Source organism: Micromesistius poutassou (genome assembly GCF_964030765.1).
Source record: "Micromesistius poutassou genome assembly, chromosome: 7".
NCBI classification, from domain to species: domain Eukaryota; kingdom Metazoa; phylum Chordata; class Actinopteri; order Gadiformes; family Gadidae; genus Micromesistius; species Micromesistius poutassou.
Genome location: NC_140277.1, coordinates 13787289 through 13809037, shown reverse-complemented (window position 1 = coordinate 13809037; position 21749 = coordinate 13787289). Strand labels below are relative to the sequence as shown.

Genomic DNA, 21749 nt, shown 5'->3' with positions numbered 1-21749 from the left:
GAAGAGAAGGAAGAGGGAGAGAACGAATGGCAAAGAGAGATGTGGGGTGTTAAGAGAGCGAGGCAAAACACAAACACAATAAATTATTCTAAGGCTCTTTCCTGCTAGTGATTTTATAGATTAGTTCCTTGGTCTGATAGTGGGACAAAGGGCTTCCATTACTGCACTCTCAGAGCCCATTAAAATGATGGCGCTGATTAACTCCGCTGTAAAGTACATGTTACTATCCAGTGGCCTCCAGGATTTATCCTTGGTTTTCCCATCCACTCCAGCTTGTTGTTCTCCAGTCCTTTGATTCAGGCTATTTTCTTTTGTTTCATAAATGTTGAAGCTTTATTAGGTCTGCATGTAATAACTACATCATAAACACAACATATTGCGTGTGTGTGTGTGTGTGTGTGTGTGTGTGTGTGTGTGTGTGTTATTTTTAGTAGTGTGGTCCATAAACCTAAATAGCAAAGCTTATAATTCTCCTCCCACAAATATGTCTAACCCCCCTCCCCCCACCTCATTTCAGCGGCTTTGCATTTGTGCTGCAATATCTTCTTCTACAGGCCATGTTATTTATTGTTGGCAATAGCAGCATGGTACAGGTGGTGAAGTCCGCCCTCATTCCACCACAGAGCCGTCCCTCCCCCCTCCCCTTGTGTGTTCATCAGGCCACAGGAGCCTCGCTGGGCCTCTGCTCTCTCCCCAGACAGCATCTTCCGGAGCGGTGGGAAACATTATGTACACAACATTATGGCCTTTTTTGGCATCCTGAGAAGTTCAGTTTAGATAACGCCGTGTAGACCGAGTGTAGACCGCGCCACGTGACGATGATTGGTTGTCATTAGTAAATGTTCATACTGCTGGCACTACTACCACTAAGAATAATAACTAGCGTTTTGTATTTCGTTTTTTCCATAAATAGAACCTAGAAATGAGGAATTATGTAAATTAGCCGCAGTTATCTTCTGGAAAATTGATTTACGGGATGGGTTATTGGAGCAATTCTGAGATGCATATATTCATACTCTATACACGACATCTGAAAGGATATATGGAGCTTTAGATGGTCTGTTATGGCAATGAGTCTGCAGCAATCTAGCAGGCAGGTGGACAGAAAGACAGACAGACAGACAGACAGACAGACAGACAGACAACTCATGGATGTTTCTCCACCTCAATAAACATCTGAGCAGAACATGAACATGGACATAAACTCAATGGTGTATGGCATTTACATCACGTATAGTACTGTGTTTTGCAAGGTGTACATAAATGTATAGTGTGTGGTCTTCTATATAGTGTCAAGAATGGGCATAGCATTGTATAGTATTTAATAAAATGCATAGTCCTGGTAGGGTATTTTACAAAAATGATACATACATGTATGCGTGTATGGTATTAAAAAAAAAATGAAAGTACGTATAATGTATGGTATTTGTACAATGTAAAGTACAAGTATGGTATTTTATAGAATGTATATTATATGTAGGGTATTTTACATCAAGTGTATGGTGCATGGAATTGTGTGTAATGCAATAGTTTGCAGAATGGGTAAGGTATTTGACGTACCACATGCATGATGTTATGAATGGTGTGTGTCGGACCTGGGGCCATGTGATGCATGGCGTTGATGTGTATGTGTGTCTGCGTGCGTGGGGTTCACCTGAAGACAGCCACCATGGGGGAGAAGACAGAGTCTCCGTCGTAGATGTACATGTGATCCCAGCTGCACTCGGTGGCAAAGTGGTTGAAGCGCAGCCTCAGCACCGCGTTAGGACTGGGAGGAGAGAGAAGGATGGACCATAAAGAGAGAGGTGGTAAAGAGAGCAGAGGTGCCGACAGCAATAGTATAGATGCAGGGAACTATTGCCTTATATAAAATACACAAGAAAACACAGATAAAACGTTCAAATAAAAGCACAGCACAACGACAGAAAAAAAGGAAACACGATAAAACAGGGATGAAGATCTATATTATAAAGGCTTGTCTACAAATACCTAGGGTTTTTTAGACCATTCGACTTTAGTCTATTACAACAAGTCAAAGATGCTGTATGTGTGCTTTTATTGTAGGTGTTCTGCTCTAATCTACTGCTTTGTGCACTTTCCTATGATGTTTTATGTACGCTGTGTTTTATTGTCTGCATATTTTATTGTCTGTTAGCCATTCATTGCCTGTCAATTCGTTGTATTTTATTTCTGTAATTTAAGGTTGTCTTTTGAATATCTGGCCGGGGACAACGAATGTAAGCTAGACTGATGTAAACTTGACTGCTGTTTAGTGTGCAATGTCCCTGAAATAAACCAATAAATAAATTAAATAAATAAATTCAACCGATCTGATAGACGACTGAAGTTGGTTCCGGAGGGTCGGCGGTCACACAGCGACGGGGCCATCAGCGTTAGTTTGTTGGGCGGAGCGAGGGGCGGATGTGAGGTGGAGATGTGAGGAGGGGTGTGCGCGAGACGTGGAGTGAGAAACGAGGACAGGCTGTAACTGAGGTCCTGCAATGCCTTATATGTCGCCAACAGGTTCTTGCGATGTGTTCGGAACACTTCAGGAACTACGTTCAATTGCTTACCAAGAACCCGAAAGAAAGTAGGTAGTAAACATTGTGAATTAGTGAGGTAATGGTATGTTTTAATAGCAGGGGATCGCCAGCCTGGACCTGGCAAACTGGAGCTATTAGTCTGGAACCCGCCCAACACTGGCAGCTTGGCGCTGAACAACATCCAGTCAGCCAATCAGCACTCCCCATTGAGTGATGTCATGCCACAACGAGCAGGGCTGTTTTGGAGATCTTTTAATTAATAGAATAATATTCATGATGATTGATGAAATGATGATTCATGATGAAATGGTCATGGTAACTTTTGCCAAGGCGTTTCATTTGAATCACGCCCCCTTCATTATACGGCCTCTTGGTTGTGGGATCCGACTGGCTGAAGCTCATCCAATCGCAGTGAGACATTGGACGACTGGCGACGCCCCCTCACACGAGAAGAACGCCTTTCAGAACCAAAGAGCCAATAGGGTCTGGCTCTGTGAGGCTAAAGTGTTGCAGGAAGTGGTAACATCAGAGCCCAACTGCAGTACAGTCAAATCATAAACCACAAGAAAGCAACCAGGAAAGATAAGTAGAAAACAGATACTCACTAGCCCTCTATCAACCACGTGCACTTGGTCTTGTACTTGTAGTTGATTGGTCCGTCTGTGAGGGATCCCGACGGCTCCGTCAGCCTGAACACAAAGACATCCAATCGTCAGCCTCGACCAGCTCAGCGCTACCAAGATGCTGATGGTAACCTCTGCTGTGGTCAGGTCTCAGGAGCAGTAAAGACAATTACATTTAGGGCATTTAGCAGACGCTTTTATACAAAGCGACTTACAATAAGTGCATTTGTCATTAGAAAGTGAAACAATACATCGCTGTCAGTACAGCAATGCAACCAGGCAAGTGCAAAGCACTTACAATTGGTTAGAGGTTAACCCACTCCCCGTATACTACAAAGATAGCTAGGATAAGATGCTACACAACTAAGTACTGTAACTTAATACAACATACAATGTGTGCACATAAAGTGGTTCTGGTTGTGTTTGTGTTCAAATGTGCATGGTTGTTTTAATATTTGAAATAGGGGCAGACCGTGATGTTAAAGTACTATTTACAAAAATGCTCACAACCAAATTGTAATGAGGCCAGTTGGGCTTAGCCAGGTTTCAAACTGGGATTATAGGGCTAGCCTTCACTCTGCAATACATTAGTGGGACAGTGACAACAAGCAGGTAACACTGCGTGTGTACACACACACACACACACACACACACACACACACACACACACACACACACACACACACACACACAGGAACGAGTTGGTTTGGGTGAAATATGAGCGAGCCAGGTGGAAGTGTGAGGGATGAAAGAGTTAGAGGAGAGGGGGAGGAGGGGAGAGCAGACACGAAGCAGATTAAACACGGCACTTTCTATCAGGTCAAAGAAAGTACAAGGAACACTATTTCACTTTCATCATGATGGCACACCAGTCAAATGGATTTATTTTTGTAATAGTAACTGCAGGCCATAGGTGTGTGTGTGTGTGTGTGTGTGTGTGTGTGTGTGTGTGTGTGTGTGTGTGTGTGTGTGTGTGTGTGTGTGTGTGTGTGTGTGTGTGTGTGTGTGTGTGTGTGCGTGTGCAGAATAAATCAAACCACCTGCTACTAATTCTCATGAAAAAAGACCTTTGAATACAAATTAAGCCTCTACCCTCCCTGAATTGCATGTTTGTATGTGTGTGTGCGTGGATAAATTCATTGTGCACACACACACACACACACACACAAAGGAACACACTGTCTGACTAGTGACAGGCTACGATGTCCGCAGAGCCAACAATGTTTATATGTTGTAAGAACCTTTGTGTGTGAATGATTGCGTGTTTGAGTGTGTGTGTTTATATGTTCACATGTTTTGTCTTATTTCACCGTGGAGACCGAGAGATAGACTTTGATTCGACAGGTTCTTGCCGAACATTATTGCAGCAAATAATTTACACTCCATGACAATGGAATTGGTAAATCATTGAATATTTATATAGATCTATATTACAGTAGGAGTGAGAGAGAGACAGACGGACAGAGAGATAAATTACATATTCAGGTAATCTCAGTTCTAGAGTGAATATTAGGAGACACATGATCCACCCTGGGCAGTGGATCTGTTGTCTGGGGGACAGACATACAGTCAGCATCATTGCATCAGATTAGGAGTGTGTTGGGCAAAGGATGAGGGTGGTGTGCTGTGATGGAATGAGAGAGAGAGAGAGAGAGAGAGAGAGAGAGAGAGAGAGAGGGAGATGGAGAGGGAGAGGGCGAGAGAGAGAGAGAGAGAGAGAGAGAGAGAGAGAGAGAGAGAGAGAGAGAGAGAGAGAGAGAGAGACCCAGCAGACAGATTGCCACACAGCCGGCCACAGCAAATGCAATTGTAATACCAATAACAAAAAGAGACAGAGAGACACAGGGACCAAAGCCCACATATTTTACTCCCGTCACTTTATTTACTTCAACTTTCTCCTCAAGTAAAATGACAGCATCACTAAAAGCATTTAAAAAATCTCTCTCTCTCTCTCTATATATATATATATGTTTTGTTTATCCCTTTTCGTCTAATCCCAGATTAGAATAAAAATAAAATAATGTTCATGCTGATATGACATCCTGCTGCAGCACAGTGTGGATGAGATGAGGGTGACAGGAGAGGAATAGTGCTAGTGGTCCCAGTTCCTCCAGCGGCCATGGGTACGGATCCTAACAATCCTCAATTCTTACAGAATTCAGATAACACACCGTTCAGGGAATGTCTCTTTAATACAATACAATTCAATTGCAGGCATAGCGCGTCAGACCCACAGAATAGTCTTTGAATCAATAGAATGCCTTGCCTGGTGTGTGTCTGCCTGGGTTCGCTGGGTCATACAGGCCAAATCATATTACCGTCCATGACCCGCACCATTAATAGTGCATAATCAGGTTTGCAGGATGAACAGACGTATCCTATGGGCTATAGAGGTTATCAAACACAAATTAATTAACTGCAGTGAAGAGACGGACCTGCAGGCTACGATACCAGGAATAATTCATTTATGCGGGGTGCTGACTCCCTAAAGCCCCCCAACAGTCCTGGGTACGCTGGAGTGGAGCTCCACATGGGCATCAAACCGACAACCACACCATCATTAGAGTCCCTCTAATGCGTCTCTCCGTGGTGGTTGCATCAGGATAATGTCGCATATAGTGAGTGGTCGAAGTCATCTCGTGAATACCATTGACCATTTGACAATTTTATCTTTACACTCTGAGTGTGACAATGTTAACGGAGACAGACGGCTAGACGGATCGAGATGTATAGATTCCCCTGGATTCACCTGAACACACGTCGAATGTAGTCACACAGTTGTTTAATGAGGCGGGGCGCATCAGTCAACCTGACCGATTCCAGTCAGATCCCACGACCCCCTCCTGACCTCTACTTGTTGCATTTGGATATAACTATTTCCAGAGTAGCATAAATATTATAATATTAAGAAATCTCCAAAATGGAGCTGTCGTCACCTACTTCACTCGGGATATTTAGGCTGGTTTCGCTACCAGCTACACCTACCCTAAGCCATCAAAGGATTACACAGACAGACAGTCAGACAAGTTAGACAGGGTGGTAGAGATACGGCATACATTACGGCATTAATACCAGAAGCAGCAAACATGTCCACCTAACTGATTAGATTTCACACCAATGCATGTCATATTATGGCATTACAAAGATGTCACTAAGAACAGTGTACTGGCATATGCACACACACACACACACACACACACACACACACACACACACACACACACGCACACACACACACACACACACAGGTAAAAATAATGTGTGAGGTGGGTTGGGAAGGAGGGATGAAAGAGTAAGAAATAGATAAGAGCAAGTGGAACAGAGACAGGGAGACAGAGAGACAGCAAGGGAGAGTGACAGAGAGCGAGTGACAGAGTGAGAGGAAAAGAGTAAGCGAGAGAGCGAGAGAGAGAGAGAGAGAGGAAAGAGAGGGTAAGGCATTTTGAGAGGTGGTATAGAGGACGAGTCCAGTCCAGCATTCTTTGAAATATTAATTTGCCTCAGGTGAATAATTGATGCCGAATAGAAAGCAGACACATGGCTAAGAGACATAAATGGACAGAGATCGAGAGGGAGGGAGAACTAGACAAAGAGAGAGTGAATAAGAGAGTCAGAGAGCGATGGGAGGGCGATATAGAGAGGATGGGGGGCAAGAGAGAGCAAAATGGGCATATCTTCTGGGTACAAATCTTCCATATAATCCTCTCTGGCTCTAGCATGCAGTGTCTCTCCAAGCCTCTCCTACCTCTCTCTCAGACGCTCCGTTTAAAATAAATCCACCCGCGCAGCATTATGAGGATATTATGTAGATGAATGATCATTATTATTATCAGTATTAAGTGAATTCAATTTAGATACCATCACACTTATGCTGACCTTTCACTGAATAAAAAGAAGCAATTGTACTGCCGGAAAGACATTTCCAATGTCAGGGGGGGAATAAAAATGCATGGTAGTCCTCATTTCAGCGTGTGCAAACTGTATCAGCGCAGCAGTGATGTCAAAGTGGTGTAAGCTGAGACTCCATACAGAGGGGTGTTAAGACAATCAATGTGGGCCCAGTCAAACTGTTGCCGTCTTTATTAAACGTGTTTAATTATTGCTTGTGGAGCCTCCAGGCCTGGCCCGTGGGAGGCTCTGTGGCTGGGAACAGCAGAGCCAGGTTCTGATAGGCTTACAGGAACTGGAAACTAGGGCGGAAAGCAGGGGGCAAGGCTGTAGGGAGAGCCACACTGGGCAATAAAGTTTTGTATCATGATAGTCTCATGAGTGGATACCAAAATACCACTCTTGAAAAATGCAACTGGGGGTCATTACAGGTCATTGCATGATATTGAAAACCTCACATTTTATCATTATGAGGTATACATTCTGATCTTCATTAATTCATACAAAGGGAATGTTTCACTATGAGTCAATATTTATATTTTGGATAATTTCTTTATTTATATTTTGGATCAGCTTTCTTTCCACCCAGCGATAAACAATATGTTGAACATCCTGGGTGTTCAACATGGTGAGGATGACAGAGGTGGAAAACACTTCGGAAGACAAAGGTCAATACCTCATTATTTTTATTCAAATGTGGCTTGAATAATTGTTGAGCATTGAAATAGAACTCCAGCTGTGCAATATTAAAAGGATTCCAGATGTTGTTTCATATGTCACTGCCTTGATATGAGCCAATTTAATAACCAGTGCATCATTCCAAATAAAACATTCACAATGATATGACAATCAACCATATTCAAATGAAAACTAACAATTGATAAATTACGTTTCATAATTTATTTATAACATTATTTAATAATAAAACATATAATTTAGCAATTTGCAAATACAAAATAACAATTGACCTACAGTAATTGAAAAAAAACTCGTAAATGACGATTTACAATCAACATATTGACAATTAACTATTGATGAATGCCAATTAATCAGACAATGTTTATTTACCCCTTGCTCTTAAAACTATGCTTCACACAAAATGTGCTCACACTTACAACAAATCACCCTCCAGACACACAGCATATACATAAGCCCACATACAAACAAACAGAAGCCACAAACAAAGGACCGTAGTGGTAATGTTAGCTCTTGTTTAGTCAGCTGTCAGCCGAGTGACATCACCGACAGCAATATTCTCTGTAGAAAGACAGACAAACAAAAACAACTGCACACAATAGGAGTATTTACAGCAGTAGGCAGCAATAGGCAGAAGACTGATGTTTCAGTTATAGGGCGGTTACAGCCACACAGAGCAACACTACACTAAAACCTCGTGTGCTGTGGTAGGAAAGGGGGCATTCTTTAAAAACATTTTAAAACATAACCATGATATCACATCATGCAGTCATCTGTGTCACTGCTGTCAGCATGAACACACAGTCAATCTACTTGAAGAGAACTGATCAACTCCTTCTTAGACAGGGATGGATGGTAAGACAGCACCCCCACCCCCCACCCCACACACACACACACACACACACACACACACACAAGTATGAGTTCTTAAACATGTGTCCACAAAAAACACAAGCGCTCACCCATACAGTTAGATTGACAGGAACATACACACCTTGGTGCTCTCAAATCCTTGCACAGTAGGCTCCTCACTGAAAGAAAAGGCGATGATTGATGTCTGTTTGTGTGAGAGATGGAGGTGTAGAGAAAGCAAGAGAGAGACAGGGAGAGGGAGAGAGAGGTGTAGAGCGGAAACAACAGAGAAAGAGCGAGGGTGAGGGAGAGAGAGAGGGAGAGCAAGAGAGAGAGAGAGCACAGTAGAGGGAGTGATAGAGAGACGGAATGAGGAGATGAATGCCGAACAATTGAATAACCTTGACCTTCTCTGCAGATATCCTTTATTAAAAATCAAGAAAACCCCACCTCATGGGAATAGTGCGAAAACATAGAGGGAGAAGGTGTATGTGTGTGTGTGTGTGTGTGTGTGCGCGTGTGTGCATATGAGTGTGTGTGTGTGTGTGTGTGTGTGTGTGTGTGTGTGTGTGTGTGTGTGTGTGTGTGTGTGTGTGTGTGTGCGTGTGTGCGTGTGTGCATATGAGTGCGTGTGTGCGCGTGTGCGTGTAGCTGTGATTGATGCTACTGGGTCTCCATCACCTCTGGTACAGTCACGGTCCAACACATTTCACACCCCAGCATCATTCATGAGCTTTTCATTCTACTATATCTGTCTCTCTTTTTTTCTTCCCCATTCTGTCGCTCCACCTGTCCCTACCTCGACCACCTCTCTTCAGGCTGTCCTTTGCATGTCATGGCTATTTTTATTTTCCCTCCCTTCACACGGTGAAAGAATACCGCACCCCACACACACGCGCGCCAGAGACATATACAAGTAAATACGACAGGCCTATAAATGTCTCAAACGTAGGCTTTTAAATACAGAGAAGGAAAGAAAAGAGAGGAGGCAGAGAATTGAACATGATAGGGGCCGAGCAGAGGGGCGGGGAGAAGAGGAGGGAGGAGGACAGGAGACGCAAGCTGCATAACAGGAAGATCCAATTAAAATGGGGGCACTACCTGGTTCACTGTACGGTCAAAGTCATACTTGCATATCAAACAACAGAACAGACCAGAGCACAACAGCTTTGTCTTCCAAGGGAGCTTCATGCATAGAAGGCGTTTTAAAACGGTTGGTCGCATGCGTGCGTGCGTGCGTGTGTTGTGCACTGTTTGACACAATAATTTGCGGTGTTATTATAGAGAGCTTTGCACTCAACCCAACTAACCACAAACTCGTAACACGACACAGGACGCGTTGCCAAATATTGAGTGTGTGTGTGTGTGTGTGTGTGTGTGTGTGTGCGTGTGTATGGTGGGCCCCATCACATGTGGTCTGCATTAAGACTCCATTGTGTATTATGGGCTGTGGAGCGTTGCCATGTCAACCAAAATCACTATCCGCTGTTGTCAGCCAGCTCCTATCCACATTTTGGGAGGGATTTTTAACTCTGCAGTCTCACACACACACACACACACACACACAGTAAATCCACAGACCACACCCAAAGCACTCTTTCTAGGCTCTGTTGTACATTCCTAGACTCCAACTCAAAACATGGGGACACTCAAAATACTGCTTCACGATGACATTTTGTATTGGACCTAAATATATATATATATATATATATATATATATATATATATATATATATATATATATATATTATTTTGTGTCTGTCTACTGCGACTACTGCTCACACTTCAATGAACTTTGATGTTCATGTCCAAGCAAACTAAGGAGCAAACTAAGGAAGGATTACACATTAGCATTAAACCTGTAATGATAGTACATATTAGTATTAAACATGTAATGATAGTAAAAACAATACTATTAAACTTGTAATAGTTCACATTAGTATTAAACCTGTAATTATAGTACATATTATTATTGAACCTGTAATAGTATTAACTATTAGATTATCTTTAATAGTATTAGTATTATTAGTATTATATTTAGTATTAGTATTAGTATTAAAGATATTAGTATTATATTATATATACTATTGGTATTAAAGATAATCTTTAAGTAATGCTGTGCAGCTTGTCAGTGTTCTGACCATCTCACATCCTTCCCTAACTGTTGTTTGGTTTTGGTCATGGGACTTGATGTTCCCACGGTTATGGTTGCTGTAGCTGTCCTTATTACACTTTGATAAGAATATATTTGAAGGTTTTCAGGGAGAACATAAGAAACAAGAAAATAAGAAACAATGATTAAATAGAAACATCTGATTAGTGATGGATAATATACTATTCTCTAAAAGGAGAACCGGACACCAACACAGCTTGTAAATTGGACTGCATTAGATGTCTCCCTCTCTATGTTAAACTCATGCTAATGCATGCATATATTCTTGGTTACCAGGTCACCTGCTGATGTTGATGGGACAGACGTGTCCTCTGCTTATTGAAACCCATCAAACATGTATTAAAGGCGGGTCAGGGGTTTAGTTCTATTTATTGACACACATGCAGCGGACGTCTGCGAAAGAGAAGTCAAACACTGAAGTCAATTCATTCAAAGGCTGAATGAATCCATAATTGAGGCGCCAGCCTCAACTATCTTGGAACTACTAGAAAGCTGCGATACTATTGCAGTGTCTACCTAACTGGTGGCCCTGCCACGGGCGGCCGGTCTATTTTTGGCAGGTGGCCTATTTCTACTGCAGAGATGAGCACACTGTACACACAATCCAACACAGTGTCACGATGAACTGGTAGTTCACTAAACACATCCACCGGGTCAACCGGCTGCTTAACCCACTGCCATGATCCCAACCCGTCTCAAACACAAAACAAACACCCCTGGCCACAGCAAATGGTCTCAGAAAGCAGGGATTATTGAATCGTTGTATCAATGGTTCATATACCCTTAAAAGAAACAAATCAATCCACAAAAAGAAGAAAGGGTCCTATAGGCCTTTATCACAAAGTTGTTAAGGGTAATGCAGGAACCGCACTGTGCAGGACAGCGTGTGGCAGGACAGACGCTGGTAAACCACACACGGTTCTCTTCCCAAGCCGCAAAAGATTGAGCTTTTCTTTGCTGTTGTTTGATCTGATAATCACAGGGTGCTTGGAGTGCAGCATGTGCCGGCGTCGTGCTTAGAAGTAGGGGCAGACAGGTGTAGCTCATTTAATTAATTAGGGCTCCACGTGTGCCAGTGCCCATAATTAACGTCACGGGATACACCTGTTCCACCCCACTATAAAGCCTTGGTGATAAATGATATAGTAACCAGTTTTATACAGTCTATGCCATTACCTCCCATTTTAAATCAGTCACAGTTTTATTGGAGAGGAATAAAAGATGAGTGCAAGGAGGAGGCAGTGCAAAGTATTGCTAATGGATGATTAGCCTCCTTCGACGTGAATAGTGGGTTTCTCCACGCTGCTCAGACAACATAATTGTAACAGACATTTGGAAAACTGCTGGGGTGAAGATGAACAACAATGCTAGCAGGGCGTTTCATTGACGTCTGGGAGGTGTTGATAGAAACCCCATCCCTGAGCGCCCTTTTATTATCTCAATCAATGTCTCGGTTGGCCTGTGGGGGGGCGAGTAGAGAAGGAAATGATCAAACAACCTGGAAAGGACCAAATGATGTATACCAGTGTACGAGTTATTTTACCACCATTGCATGTACAGTATGTAACTGTATAGGCCTACTTGCACTTTCATTGCTAGTAGTGGCAGTATTGATTTCAGCAATATAATTATTTGACATCAGCAATGTGTATTTTTCTGTAGTAATTATTTTCTCACTACCATTGATGGAGCTTCATGGATATAGCCTCATTGATGTAGCGTCACAGATGTACCATCACGGACGTAGCACTACAGATGTCGCATCATTGATCTAGAACCACAGATGTAGCATCATGAATGTAGCATCATTGATGTATAACCATAGCTGTAGCATCATGAATGTAGCATCATTGATCTAGAACCACAGATGTAGCATCATGGACACAGCATCAAGCATCATGGATGTTGTAGAACCACAGATGTAGCATCATGGGTGTTGCATCATGGACGTGTGCATGCAGAATGACCGTAGTGCCACCTGGCAGCCTCCAGCGGTCACATGTGCAGAACTGTGGACACATTTACATGGTAGCACCTGGCATTTACAAGAAATAGGCAGAGCGAGAGAGAGTAAGCCAAGTGTAATAGAAAGAAAGGGACCAAGAAAGAGAGAGAACAATAAAGAGAGAACGCTGGCCACCTGACACATTGACAGCCTGTGATAAAATGAACTATTTCCCTTACGGCAGTGTGTGTGTGTGTGTGTGTGTGTGTGTGTGTGTGTGTGTGTGTGTGTGTGTGTGTGTGTGTGTGTGTGTGTGTGTGTGTGTGTGTGTGTGTGAGAGATAGGTGTATATCACACTGTCAACCCAAAACTCGTCTATCTTTTGATCTCACTCTCGTGCTAAAAAGCAAACAAACACACTCGCTCACACATACTCAAAACACACGCCATCTGTCTCACACACACACACACACACACACACACACACACACACACACACACACACACACACACACACACACACACACACACACACACACACACACACACACACAGTATGAATAAACCCCCTGGCAGTTTGGGAGTACAGGGATAAAACCAAAATGTATATAACAGAGGCAGAAGAGTTATGAGAGGACCTGTGCAAATAAACACACAAAGACAAACAACCCAGCTTCAGCTGAGAACAAAACACACCTCCCGTGGACACACACACAACCCTTTGCTGAGCACATTTTGTCCATTTACCCAGCACATGCACCGAAAAACACACACCCCTTACTGAGTACATGCTGTACATTTCCCTGAGCACAAGTACGGATACACACTCAAAAGCCCCTCCCCTGCTGAACACATTCACCTTCTTGGGAAGCTGACTTGTCACTCTAGACTGGAGCAACAATCGAAATACTGTTCACACAGAAAAATAAAATGTGAGTGAAAATAAAAATATCAAATAGGTGGAAACAACAGTCGCTTAAATGAAGAAAGAGAGACAGAGAGGGGTCTCAAAGCGGTCAAACCACAACTAGATAACGAGCACTCTGCTTGGCTCTGTGCATTCAACTCAACTCTGAATGAACCTCTCAATCTCTTTTGTTTTCCCTTTCTCTCGCCCTCTCTCTCTCTCAGAAAGAAAAACAAGCTTGACAGACATACGGAAAGAAAAGAAGATTGGAGGATATGGGAAGAAATTCATTTTTTTCTATTTTTTTTTTTTTCTCAGCCGCAATGGGTCTGCCACAAGCACTCAATTACCCATAACCACGCAGTGAGTCCACGACCACGCGGTGAGTCCGCGACTACGCGGTGAGTCCTGACAACGCAGTGAGTCCACAACCACACGGTGAGTCCACGACCACGCAGTGAGTACGCCCACACACAGAGTTCACCTCCAGCCTAGAGCCCTGTCCAGCTCAAGGTTAAAGGTCGCAGTATGAAATGTTTGCACATGCGCATCATGCCTAGCCTGGCTATTGCCAGACCAAGCTCAATCGTAGATCGCACGTTGGTCTGGGGAGGCTGCTGTCATTTTCTTCAGCACAAGAGGCGTGATCATCTCGCATAGTTCAAACGACTCTTCTTCCCTGTCGTCATTGTGTTAAACCAGCCAATAGCGCACCAGGGGGGAAAAGCCAGCTTGGTGATTGGCTCCCACAAAAGCATATCGGAAGCGGAAAAAATAAATGTATTGCTCCTCTCCAGACCCTGCTGCAGGGCGAATTCAAATCGCTGGCAGAACGATTTGAATTAACAAACTCACACAGACAAAAACACACAGGTACACACAGAGTGGTACACACACACACACACACACACACACACACACACACACACACACACACACACACACACACACACACACACACACACACACACACACACACACACACACACACACACACAAGGCCTACTTTGTCACAGTGCTTCATTGGAGAGGACTTTTCCCCCCTGGTGCTCTTTCTAATCAGTCTGAAACGGGAGACAAAGGCAGACTTCCTGCCAGAGCTGCGGAGCCTGCCACCTCAGGACCGACAGCGCTTGTAAATGATGCATGCATGTCCGTCACTGTCAGCATGTGACATGTATGCATGTACGTGTGTGTGCATGGGAGCGTGTGTGTGGTCTAGACTGTAGGCATTCAGTTAAATTAATATTGATCTACTGTATCTTTACGCAGGAAAAATGAAGTGTGTGTGTGACATCATGGCTTGCCCTGCACCAATAGGAATGTGGTACACAGTTGCTCCTGGTACCTGCCCATCACAGATGAAGTAATTGCAAATTGAAACTGAGAATTTGTTCAACTCGATAATTAGATTGACTAGAATAATTTGATTTCAATTGATTCAAACACTTATTAAAAAACCCTATTAAAATGACATGAGGGATTAGATAGCAGAGTAATACAATTTACCCCGAAAATATAGGGATTATTTGATACTGCAATAATAATTAACATATAGACTATAGATATGTTATTGTCAAACATATAGACAATAACAGCATTTATTGTTTTCATATTATTCAGCTCTCACAAGCCGGGACTCCCAGTCGCTCTCTCTCTCTTATGCTGAGCTGTGCAGTCCCACAAGAGAACGTGGAGGTGGGCCCAAACAGTCTGCGCCAATCACAAGTCAGAGGGGGCACTTGACCTGTGAACGGGCGGACTTCTCTGGACACGAGTCGAAGGGCGGAACGTGTCTGTCAGAGCCAGCCTTCCACTAAGGAAAGTCAGGGACACAGATGCAGCATTCCCAAACACAGATGTTTTCCCCAATCTCCATTTTGCCCGCTGTTCCAATTGCTGAATTGCTAAAGCTGTTCAAAAAGAAGCTCAATCGGCTTCTGAATCAGCATTCTGCTTCTGAGGAGACATCAGTGGCTCCTACCAGGAAGAGTTGCAGTATTCTTCAACTACGTCATTAGACGATGGACATACGGCCATAAAGCCAGAAGAGTTTTTACACATGTTTACATACATTAAGGCGATCACATAGCTGTATGGAAATAGTTGATCAAATCTCAAGCAGATCTCAGCAGACTATATTTACTTTAAAACAGAGAATCTAACGGCAGAATCATTTGCAACATAAATGTTTGGTCTGGAGTGAGAGATAAATAATTGCAAAGTTTAACACGTTCAATGAATTGATCTTGGTGCATAACAGAAACATGAAAGCTAGCAGGGAATGAGAAGTACAAAGCAAGCACTGCGAGTCAAGAAACATGAATATAAAATCGAAGAAAATAAACCACAAGCACCGCAGATACATAGATGTAAAAGTAAACATTAGATTGGCCTACAAAAGTGGATATGCAGGTTGCCAATGGGGGGGGGCTAAAACCGTCATATGCCCAAATCAAATATGTTATATGCCTGTTCTCCCAACTGCGGGAGTGTATGCTATGAAAAATACCCACTAACATTCTGTCAAGACATTGCTTGCACCAACCAGTTTTACGTGTTTTGTGGTGTTCTCTTAGAGCTATAAACTAATTGTTGATAGCAGTGGCTACGCTATGATGCAAAATTGAATATGTTTCGACACCTATGGGTTGGCCACAAATAAGAACGTGATAGGCTAGGACGATGAAGGTTGTGATCATCACCTGATCATCAACAGTCGACAGAGCCTTGAATGATGCTGAAGCAGCTACGACGTTCTTTGGATAGGCTTAGCTCAAGAGGTCGAGCAGGTTGACTTTTAACCGGAAGGTTGCTAGTTCGATCCCCGACGCCTCCTAGCTGAGTGTCGACGTGTCCCTGGCCTGAGCAAGACGCCTCACCCTGACGAGCTGGCTATCGCCTTGCGTGGTTGACTCTGTGGTCGGTGTGTCAATGTGTGTATTGAACGTTTTAAGTTGCTTTGGATAAAAGCATCTGCTAAATGTCCTAAATGTAAATGTTCAGGTCCCTCTGCCACACGGCTCCTTCCCTTGCTCTTGACTCTACCTCCCAGCTCTCCACGCTGAAGGGATCCGGCCACAGCGCCGTCCTCATAAAGGACATGGAACGTGGCCCGAGGTGATTGTGTCGAGAACCGCCTGTCAAGCACAACCAATCACAGGCCGTGAGCCACGAAGGCTTCTTCTAGAAGACAGCCATTGAGAATGGTGCTTTGAGTTTCTTCAAGTTGCTTGGCGGTTGAACTTGGTCTTTGTATTAGACCTTCAGGACGACTTGTGTGGAGGACAGAGATGAACGGAAAAAAGGACTAGGTCAGACTACATTATCACTGGAGCATTTATCACATATTGTACACTTTTAAACAAATATGACTACGTGCTATTTATGTGCAGTTCAAAAAACTGTGCTTTGAAGAATAACCCTACCCAAGTACTCCACAGTTTCCGCCCCGGGGGAAAGCAGAGAGAATGTGGACCGTGGAGTGCTTATATGCGTGTGTCCTTGCTTCCTCTCATCATAGCAGGATTAACTCACACTGGACAGATGGTCATCTAATGCCCCTTTCCTCCCCACACACACACATTCTCTCACACACACACACACACACACACACACACACACACACAGCGTTGACCTGTTTAATCATGGCACAGACACACAGCGAGATACACATGTCAGCTGATGATGTCATAGACTACCCTCCTCGGTTCAAAACATCTCTCTCTCTCTCCCCGTCTGCGTGTCAGCCTAACTTGCTTACAGTGCTAATGTGTTAGCGATTGTCCTTGAAACAGGGCATTCCATCCCATCGTCTGACCATTAGAAGTCGCCTTAGCTATATATAGAACACCTCAAACTCTTTGCGTCTATGCATAATGTCGTGGTGCTTGTTGCCTAATGTGGTTGTATGATACATTATTCAATTTTACAAACGTCATTATAGTCATCTCATTGATATTCATAAATGTTCCTTTTAGAATCATAATATCCTCTAATGCTGTAACGTTGTTTCCATTGAACCTCCCACTCTACGCTGAACAGCAGTTCAATTAATTGAAAATGCACACCCCACACACACAAACATACACAGAAATACCTATGCACCTGTTAAGAAATATTTCCACGTATTGAGATTGCTATGGCAACAGTAGTTTTACTGTTGCCTGTGAAATATTTTATGCCCCCACCCCGACAGGAGCGGGATGACTTGCTACATCTTCTTTGGGTGGGGGGGGAGGGATGTTCTGCATCATGTTATCTTCATACCAAGCTGGACCGAGTTTAACAGATTTGACAGGAATTAATCTACAATCTAACAATATCAATTTCAATTAAAATGAGTAGAGGAATTGACTTACTATATTTCAAGTTCAAACAATTAAAAAAATTATATATATATCATATTAAATGTATAAAATATGACACGAGACAAAAATGTGCCATTTAATTTTAGTTTTAATTGAATTAGGATACAGTGTCATAATCTGAAAATTTCTTACAACATGTGTACTTCTATGGTTGACCAAAGAGGAGAACCCATGATATACTCACACTTGGTGTGTCGGTGTGTGTGAGTAAGAGCATGAGAGAGAGAGAGAGAGAGAGAGAGAGAGAGAGAGAGAGAGAGAGAGAGAGAGAGAGGGAGGATAAATGGTGCGCTGCTCTCGCCTCCTGCATAACATAACAGGATTTTAATGCCACCGCAAACTGCCCTTACAGTATTAATAGATGGATTAAAGCCAACATGAAGTGGAGTTTCAATCCAAAATTGTAATCCTGTTTTACAGGCGGTGGGGGATATACAAGAAGCATACATGTATTCATCCAGCCACACACGACAGACAAATAGACAAAAACACTTGAAAGGTGTCGCCATCAGCATGTGCAGCAGACATGATCAAAAAATGTCAGCATTGAAGTAATGCCTCAAATATCTCCCCCCCCCCCCCCTCCGTCACAAACCCTACAATTAGCGGCATCAACATCCCCAGAAGCCCCTCCTCCTTGGTGTGGAAGTGTGTCAGGGGAGATAATGACTTGAGATGTTTGATCACTGGATGCTCGTATCAAAGCGGCCCTCCCAGTGTTGCAGCTGCTCACCCTTAGCAACACTGGAAACTAAATAAGGGATTAACTCGACTCCCGGCACGTTTCAGGCTCTCACACTGATTTATTCAAGCCCAATACCCGCAGGCAAAAAAGATTGACGTTGATTTGTCACATTAGTCGGGTTTCTAGTTAAAATTTTGAAGCATCAATATCACCTCTTGGCATAGAAGTGCTTAAAGCTTTAATATTAATAAGCTGTGAAAGTAAGCACTTCCAGAACCATAAATCCTGGTCCAATCGATTGTTTTAAGGGGGAAAGATTATCTGAAATGTACATTATTGTAATACGGTTGCTCATTTTAAGAGACTGCCGATCTCCAAGGTCATTAAGCACTGGCAAATTGTGATTAAACAGAAAATAAAAGGTTATGGAATAAATCATGCTATTAAACAATAATTATAAGTAAACATCTAAAGGTCAAGATGACTTGTTTAATTTATATTAGGACGTAACAAGGAGTAAACATACTGCATGCAACAGACTTGCTTTATTACTATACAATGTACATGCCACAAGGTTGAACCATCCTGTTTCACTGTATGTGTGCGTGATGTGGATGTGTGTGTATATACACCCATACTGCATCCAACATTGTAACTACTTATAGCACTTGTTCTTATTGAAAGGTTCTCCTACGATGACGGTAATGTATGGTCGGTTCACTTGCTGTCGACAATATTTCTTTTCAGAACTAGATCATTTACATATATAATGTATAATTATAATAACACATTTGTATTCTTGTAATTAAGCGTCCGTGCATCCATGTTTTTCAGACTTGGTAGCTCGACCGGTCGGAGGTCGGAGATGACAGGTTTCCCATTCCGACTTTCCACCTCCTACCGTTAATAAACGCAGCACAACACTGTACATGGTTGTGATGATCTCTGCCTGTGTAATAAATGAGTTAGTCATGTGATGGTATCGGATGCATAGACTTGTGTACTCACCGATACTGCATTTTGGGCAGTATCGGATGAATTTCCGATATTAGTATCAGAACAACTATCTTCAGTGTGCTTAGTGTTTTTGTTGTCTGGGTATAATACAATATTGTCCACACACACACACACACACACACACACACACACACACACACACACACACACACACACACACACACACACACACACACACACACACACACACACACACACACACACTAAACTATTTGGTTGATTACTTAATAATTAGTTGAAGTTTGCAGATGATGCCGAACTACTAGAGTTAGTTTTCTTCACTATAGTTGAATTAAATATTCTCAAAGATAAATGCAGGTGCTCCGCCTGGATATGGGAATGGAAATAAGGGTTGGTTCATGTACGTGTCATTTGATTTTCACACAAATATCTTTGTTGCATGTGGCGTACAAACATGTGTTCAATTACAATAACTTACTCCATATAGGAATATTTTGGGGTATTCATTATTTGACACCAAAGAGGAAGCTATTCACCTCAATACAGTTGAGACATTTTAATTTATTTTTGCACAATAGCTAAAACTGCCAATAACATCTCAATTGCCACTGCCATGTAGTTTATTTTCCTCTCTCTCTCTGTGTCTGTGTACAATGCTATCAGTGTGTCTTGCTGGAGAGGACAGAAAACAATTAGATACAGAGACAAAGGGAGGGGAGTGAAAGAAATTGGACAAAGTGTGAGTGTGTCTTTGTTTATTTAACTGTTTGTATTTGACTGCTTGAGAACTATTCAAAGTACCAAACAGTAGGCTGTGATATTAATATCAACAGTGATATTAAATTGTGTTTTGTTGGATTTCTGCTTCATAAAATGTTGATTAAACCATTGAATTTATATGTTGTGGCTTTCTTGTTATTACATATGAAGTAAATAATTATTTTAGTAAGGATTTTGCTTCAATGGCATCCATGTATTCACTCTACCTCAAACAGAGACAGACCCTATACTTTTAATTGACCAACGATAAGTCCAAGTCTGTGACATCCAGCCCTTTGCGGTTAAGATTGTCATCTTGTGTTTTGTCAGGTATGCTGTTTTCTAGGGCTAACGGCCTGCATCCAGTGTAGTCTATATTGAAAAAGGATAGGTGTGTGTGTGTGTGTGTGTGTGTGTGTGTGTGTGTGTGTGTGTGTGTGTGTGTGTGTGTGTGTGTGTGTGTGTGTGTGTGTGTGTGTGTGATGCTGCCTGCTGTATCGTTTGCCCTGTCGTACCGCCTATACAACCTGTTCATCTCAGCTATCCCAAAACAAATCACATCCAGTTAATCGATGGAGTTCTTCAGAGAGAGAAGAGACCAGACTAGAGCGGTGCCCTCCTCCGGTGAGCTCAGCTCATCACCACAGGACGGGGAACAGAAACAAAGAAATGTCACACACCCCGGGGGACCCCGACGCACACAGCGTCAGGTAGGAATACGCACAGAATATTACAACGCAAACAATTCAGGTTGTAACCAAAGTAAGTTACAACAATCCCTTTGGACGTTCATTTAGGAGGCAGACCGAAAACTTACTTGAATCTGCCCTGACAGTGTTGACACTGGTCCCCGACCCATCCGTGGTCACACACGCACGATCCGTTGATGCACTTCCCCGAGAAGCAGTCCTTCTCGCAGGGCTTTGCGGACCCCGAGGCCTCGGCGAGGAGCACCAGGTGAACCACAACAAACCATCCCAAGTATGTGTGCATCAGGTCCCGGGAAGCCCTCGCAGGATACTTTATCCAAGTGCATCGACGCGTGCGTCCACCTCCATCCATTATTAACCAGACTTTAGACTGTGCAGAACCGTGTACTTACACTCCTGTGCTGTGTGTTATCATCATGAATAGTGTCACTCCTCACCAGTGCAAACCCCTTTTTAAAGGATTTACACACGGTCAAATCATGCCTCACTCACTGTGCGTGGTTTAATAGCTCTGGGAGAACAGAAAATAGGTCAACTCACAAATTACTTTGGAGAACTATTCTGTTAACGACAATTTGCTTGGCTGAGACTGCACAAAGAAATGTGCACTCTCTGGCAGT

The 21749-nt window shown here is 42.9% G+C and overlaps 1 protein-coding gene across 1 annotated transcript in view; it reads right to left on the bottom strand.

The window, feature by feature from the left end:
* atrnl1a (attractin-like 1a) overlaps window positions 1–21481 on the bottom strand; it is a gene marked incomplete at its 5' end in the record, with an annotated part of 199533 nt that extends 178052 nt beyond the window's left edge. The window contains 3 exon segments of the mRNA XM_084470861.1: window positions 1655–1768; window positions 3149–3232; window positions 21237–21481. Of these exon segments, the coding sequence (XP_084326987.1) occupies window positions 1655–1768; window positions 3149–3232; window positions 21237–21481 (443 nt within the window).
* Between the last annotated feature and the right edge of the window lie 268 nt (window positions 21482–21749).